The 6,599-nt window shown below is 43.5% G+C and overlaps 2 protein-coding genes across 2 annotated transcripts; both read right to left on the reverse strand.

Annotated features, from left to right (window-relative positions):
* Positions 1-2,815: 2,815 nt before the first annotated feature.
* On the reverse strand, positions 2,816-3,757 carry PPTG_01733 (hypothetical protein; the record flags this gene model as incomplete). Its single annotated transcript, XM_008895116.1, has 1 exon — positions 2,816-3,757. One exon carries the CDS (start codon positions 3,755-3,757, stop codon positions 2,816-2,818), a length of 942 nt encoding a protein of 313 aa, XP_008893364.1.
* Positions 3,758-3,910: 153 nt separating this feature from the next.
* Positions 3,911-5,221, reverse strand: PPTG_21104 (hypothetical protein; the record flags this gene model as incomplete). Its single annotated transcript, XM_008895557.1, has 3 exons — positions 3,911-3,957; positions 4,465-4,541; positions 5,169-5,221. 3 exons carry the CDS (start codon positions 5,219-5,221, stop codon positions 3,911-3,913), a joined length of 177 nt encoding a protein of 58 aa, XP_008893805.1.
* Between the last annotated feature and the right edge of the window lie 1,378 nt (positions 5,222-6,599).

The raw sequence follows: 6,599 nt of genomic DNA on the forward strand, positions 1-6,599 counted from the left end.
CGAGTCTACCAATCGTAGATCAGGCAAGAGCTTGCATGCTTACAAATAAAGAAAGTTATCGTGCCAAATTTTCAGTACACATGACAGCTTTCCTATAGCAAATGGTAGTTCTATTTAAAGTCATACAAGTGCGCAGAGCGTTTACATCCATTCGGTATGTTTGGCTCCTGGAAGAATTGTTTTCCTTTCGTCCAATCAGTAGGATCAAATCGGTCTTGATCGTGCTACCGATTGAGTCTAGGCCGACTATAGACACTTTTGTAGGCGAAAGTAGTCACCAAATGTTCCCCGCAGCGGAACACCATATCCACCCTTACTTTTAGGCAAAGTTTCCAAAAGAACTCGAGAAGTAGGCCTGGTTACATTGTAATCAGTAAATCCGGTAGCTCGTTACACAATAATCCGACTGGTCAGTGTATTCGGTAACCGGTTATGTAATAATCAGACTGGTCGGTATAACCGGTAGCTGGTTACACATTAATCAGACTGGTCGGTATAACCGGTAGCTGGTTACACAATAATCAGACTGGTCGGTATAACCGGTAGCTGGTTACACAATAATCAGACTGGTCGGTATAACCGGTAACTGGTTACATAGGTCACAGTTTGGGGTACACAAACCGAGTTAAGCGATATACCTATTTGTAGCTCTCTCTTCGCCCAAATTGAGCACATGGATAAATCCCAGAAATCGTGTGCAAATTTAATGTGTTAGTGACTTTTCTAAAAAAAAATTATGTCCCGGTGCTCAGAAGTTCGGTGCTCCGTAGTTTCTCCCTCCGCTCACGTTTATGTGTGTCTATCAGTGCCGCCTCCTTTTGTCTATCGATGAACAATTCGGTGTCTACGCGTGTCCTTTACTCCTTATTAGAGTCAGTGTCGCAGGTTCTCGTGCTTAGGTACGATTCCTTGCTATTTAATGTGTAGCCAATCAGATTTGCGTGTTTTCGTGCCACTTGCTTACGTCATGCAGTCAGGATAGTGATGCAAATCAATATCGTAGGTGCGTGTCCACTGTTAAGGGGAAGATTCAAAGAAGGCTAAAAGTGGAGTGCAATCGGTAAAAGAGGTTGCAGGAAGGACGGACGCACAGACGGACAGACAGACAGGTTTGTCGGTTAAGAAAGAGTAAATGGTCGCTTTTGATGGTGATGGTGATTCTGTGGACTACTTATCTTAAAACCAATCTCATATGTTGAATCCGACTTTAACCGAAAACCAGTCCCTACATTATGCATTGCTTTTACTGAATAACTTCCGCATTAGAGATAACGAAGAGCTTTGGCAGGGGCGGGGGCAGAACTGGCCATCATTGGCTCTTATAGTCGTGATTGTGTGCGATACAAAGAGTGGCTCCCAACATCTCCAAGTCAAGTTTGTTATTTGACAGTAATTTCCGACCTGAGCGCGAATTTGCTTTACACGTCTCGCGCACACGCTTGCCAGATCCTCAAACTTGTGTAGTATACAGATAAACACGACTCAGTTGAGCTTTTAAATCGTGATTCCATGTCATACTTGATTGTATTCAATTTAACCAACTGGTAGACTTTATTTTTTGTACGATACCTTAATCATACTGTCAAACTTGAAAGTTAATACATAGCGATGATAGAATAAAGAGTCAAGTGTGGTCAAACCAAGGGTTTCCTACTGGCAGTAGAGGTTAGTGATACATATCGACATGAAATCACGTGTCCGACCGTTTTGAGCAGGTTTCATCAGAAATCATCTCCGAACGGGTCACAATGGAGACCTTGAAAAGTCTGGTAGATATTCCAAAATTCCAAGATTTGAAATATTCATTTGAATCAGACTAGATTTCATGGTTGCGCACCACACCAATACCTTACATGTATGTACATAATCACCGTGCTTTATTAATACCTGATGAAAAGCTGTTTACAAGCAGCATTATACCTTTCGCCAGATCTAGGGCTACGCGATGACGGTATAAAGTATTTTTTTGTTAACTAAACGTTAGATAGCAGACAGTTTGGAGCATACTTATTAATTACCTCTATGTCCTCTTCGCAATCGCAACAACCATCAAAATATAACTTCATGATTTATCTGGACCCTGTTTCACATGCCAGTTGAGAAGCATCGCGAACAAGAATAATGCGGTTATTGTTATTGCACTAGCCCATTCATGCATCTTTTGGGGGGAAGTGACCAAATCGACGTAAAATCGAACCGTAAAGTCCGGATTGAGTGCGACAATCGTATAAAGATCTTTGCCTAACAAAATAAAAAAATTAAACCCGGCACATTTTCGTGGTAAAAAAGTACCATTGTACTGGGTTTTGTAAATTGTTCCTTTCTATTTTTTACGCACGTTGCACTCAATTCGTTTGTCTCACTCAATCCGGACTTTACGGTATTTAAGTCCGAAGCACCCACCTCATCACAGCCCCGAGTGTGGCCAAGGCGATAAAATTCGCGCGATTCGACTAAGGTAATATCATAAGAAAACATAATAACACGTCGAATCGAGGAAATATGCCGACACCATCACTTTTCTTCAACACGCAGAATAGCAGAGTAACATTTCTGCATTAGTCGTTATATGCAAATAGTTTACTTAAGTTGTGCGTGGGATTACATATACAAGCTTATTGATTTCGAACACTGACAAAAGATAAGTTGTGGCGCTTCATGAGTCCGGGGGATCATCATTGAAAAACACTATACCATACTACTTTTTTTCCATAAATGCTTTATCCATTTCTTCTTATACTTGAGTCACCACAACGTACTCTACTTCTAACCATCCGCATCTCGAAAAAGTGTAGCGTGCCCCAAAATTCCACATTTAATTGGTCTTTGGTTTAGCTTTAGCTTGTGATTTTGCTTGTGCTTTTGCTTGTGCTTTTGCTTGCGCTTTTGCTTGCGCTTTTGCTTTTGCTTGAGCCTTTAGGATGGATTTAGCCAAAGCTTTAGCCTCCTGGATCTTCGTATATTCTGCAATAAAGTACACGTAGAATTGGTTCTTTTTGAGCTCCGTCGCGTCTGCTCTCAATAGCCCCAAAAATTCCTTCACATACTCCGGAGGTCTTTCCTTTTCCACCCAAATCTGTGTCCTTGCCATCTTTTCCACCGGCGTAGCGTTCTCATCGATAAACCGAGTTGGTCGGTAATAACCGGAGCCAAACATATTGATGATGTGATCGTCAAACGCAATAGCATAGCGCTTGTAGCTTTTAAACGCTGGTGTGGTCTTAATTTTGTTTAGCTGAGCGAAAATTTCGTCGTTTGTCATGTCCTTCTTCGCAGACACCATTTGGTCGAGCCCTTTCCTGTCCCACCAATAGGTTGTTGTGTAATCTCTGCGGACCAGCTTCCATATCTTATAGCCTTCAAGTGTGTCCGCATACCACACCAAACGTGGGTAGTTCTCGTGCTCCATTAGTCGAGCTCCTGTCAGCCCCTTCATACCCAGTTTTTCCTTGACATAATCGACCGGTTTGCTTCGCTCAAGCCACAACCTAGTTTTCCAAGATAGAGGCACGTGGTCCCCTATCTTCGAGAAAAATGTCGATATCAGATTGGCCCTCTCTTCTGCATCAGTCCGATCTTGAATGGTGGAGCTGTCGTTCTCGTCGGCCTGAGTGACCCGAAGTGATCTCCCCTGGTTTACACCATCCCGACCAGTGAATAAAGCGTGTGAAACGCTGTCCTCCTGGGGCACCACGAGAGCACTGGTAATGGTAAGAAGAACTACCACCGTCACCACAAGAACACGATCAAGATGCATAGCGAGACAAGCGACAAAGCCCACCCTTCTACAGTATGACAAAGTAAATTCCGAACTGGGGTGGACGGGCTGTATCGACCTGTCAAAAATCTCCGTTATCATGAACATGCCGTTCTGGATCTACAACTCACAGGTGTTTGCGAAGCGAGGAGATCAGCCCGTGATGGGACTCATCATCTCGGGAATGCTCCAGCTGGCCGCTATATAATAGGCTGGCAGGAGAGGAGTCCCATTCATGAGCCACCGTGAACTGCAGTAGATCGTGAAGCGCAGTCAGTTTATATATAATAAGTGTAAAGGGGAATCTGCGTACAAGCATTCCGAGCTCTCTCAGGGATTACCGAGTTAAGCTTTACACAGAAACGTGGCTGGTTTGATGGTGATGACAATTCTTAACCCGAAACTTATCTCACCATCATGCGTTGGATCCGACTTTATCCGAATACCAGCCCCGTAGTAACTGAATTACTTTTTGAAGAAACGAAGAGCTATGGTCGGAGCACTGCTCCGAGCAGGGACAAGACTGCTTATCTTGGCCCTCATAGTTGTTTGTGTGCGATGCAAACGTGATTCCCAGCATTTCCAAGACAAGTTTGTTATGTGACACTTGGACAACTGAATAGAGCGCGATTTGCTTTTCACGTCTCTTACACACGCTTGCCAGATCCGTGAACCTATGCATACTAGAGATGGGGACGTTAACGTACGTAAAGTTCCCGTACACAAAATTTGGGCCAGAATTTTGCCGTACATTTTACGTAACTTGACGTCAATCTCAAACCCACTATAGAGAATAAACAGATTAATTCTGAAATAGAGGTTTCAGTTGACAGTACTGAGACTGCGTGGAGCTGCGCCCGCTGTAGTTGTTGCTGTTGGCGTCGCCAACTATGGCGGGTCGGCACTTTTGAAAATTAATAAATAAACCTCCTCAACTTAATGTCATTTGTACGGGAATGTACGTAAGGAAAAACGCCAACGGGAACTTTTTGACGGGAACGTGAACAAGCAAAAATTTACGTTAAAGCAGTTTACGTCCCCATCCCTAATGCATACAGACAACGACGGCGAAATTCTCCACCCTCTGAACGCCATCCTCCATAGCAGTCCTTTTCTTGATTCCACAACAGGAAAATCCGCCAGAGCCAATTCATTGACACAAATTTGAAGTCTTCCAAGGCCGCTGACGGTATGATAGCTTCACAGCAGTATGAAAGGGCAGACGCAAGGTCATACTTTGCGATGCTGTTCGTAGCGATCAGTCAATGGAATTTACTCTTTCAATGGTTATAACTTTAACTTGTACTAGTACAAATTTTGTGTTGTAAACTTCAAGTGTGCATGACAGATTTGCGGATTTCACCGTCGTTGTCTGTAACTTCCAGACAGACGACGGTGAAATCGTACTTACAGACTGTATATAAGATACAGCTTCCGATTCCCCCTAACACTGATGTTCATCATTGTCAATAGTATAAGTAAATATAAATTAATGTATTCATAGTACCACAGAGAATCTAGTCTCTTTTTTTTTTTTTACTTATATCAAGTGTCGACATATGTCGGAACTAGAATTCCTTCTAGGGAGACATCGGTTTTTTTAGGGATTGACAATACAGACTTCTCTCTCCAATCCGGTACTACTAAAAAATTAATATCCTGAACGGAATGATACAATCGTCTTCGAGAGGTATTATCCGGGTGTTTGGCGCGGACATCTCCAAGCCAGTCATACAGACTTCACAACACAACAAAGTTACTGTACGGTCTTCTGGGCCTGGCTAAAAATTCATCATAAGCGAGGAATCATCAAGAAGGCTGGAGATTGTCCAGGCCTGACACAAAATGAGTTGGCGGCATGGGCAAAGATCACCTACCGATTAAAACGGCCGCCTGCGCAAACAACTATTTCTGATATTCTCAATATGGCCCCCCACTAGCTAGCTACGAAGCCGACGTCGCAGTAGAGGACATCATAGTCCGCGCTTCACAGTTGACCTTGTAGATGCATTACATATCGATCCTTTCTAAATAACATATCAAATCCTAAGATAGTGTCGGACCACTCTACCGGATTGGAGAGAGAAATCTGTATTCATCCCGTTCCCAGCCGACCGAGGCAGTGTTGAGGACATATGTAGCCAGGGCCCCACAAAAGCTTTGCAGCGTGTGAAATCACATGGTCACAGCTTCCATCCTTCTTCAAAAGTTGTTATACTGTCGTTGCACTTGGACAGGACTTCGCGCGAACATTTTCTTTAATGACTCTCTCTCGTAAACTGTGCAACTTGTTCAGTACTCCACCCTGCTGCCTTCAGTATAGGCTTGGATTTTTTATGAGCCTGCATATATTTGCTGTCCGTATTGTTGCTGGTTGATGAGGAAGGACGGGAGGAGGGGGAGGGAGTTTGTCGATATTTGGCTCGTTCTTAGACGTTCGACTGGCAACATCCTCGTGGTTCGATCAACGAGGCCAGCGAATAGCTCAGCTGATGCCAGCGTCGTGTTGCTGGTTGTATTGGTACACTGCTCTCAAATCTGATTTACTGCTATACTTGATACGAGGTGCTGTCCACGGGTCGTATCAGGTATGCCAGATTAATATGCACTAATACTGTCTCACTATCAGCTCCAAAAGGGTCACAGTGGAGACCTGTGTCAGGTACTAAGTATTCCATAAACTCCCAGATTGAAATATCCTGTGCAAACCAAACCAAATGTCAGAGTGTGCAGTGCACCACACCAAACACCTTAGCAATATCAATTATTATATTTGATCTAATTTGTTCTACAAAGTATGTATTTACACCTTTCGCCAGATCTAGGGCTACGCGATGACGGT

The sequence above is a fragment of the Phytophthora parasitica genome (assembly GCF_000247585.1).
Source record: "Phytophthora parasitica INRA-310 unplaced genomic scaffold supercont2.3, whole genome shotgun sequence".
Taxonomy (NCBI): domain Eukaryota; phylum Oomycota; class Peronosporomycetes; order Peronosporales; family Peronosporaceae; genus Phytophthora; species Phytophthora nicotianae.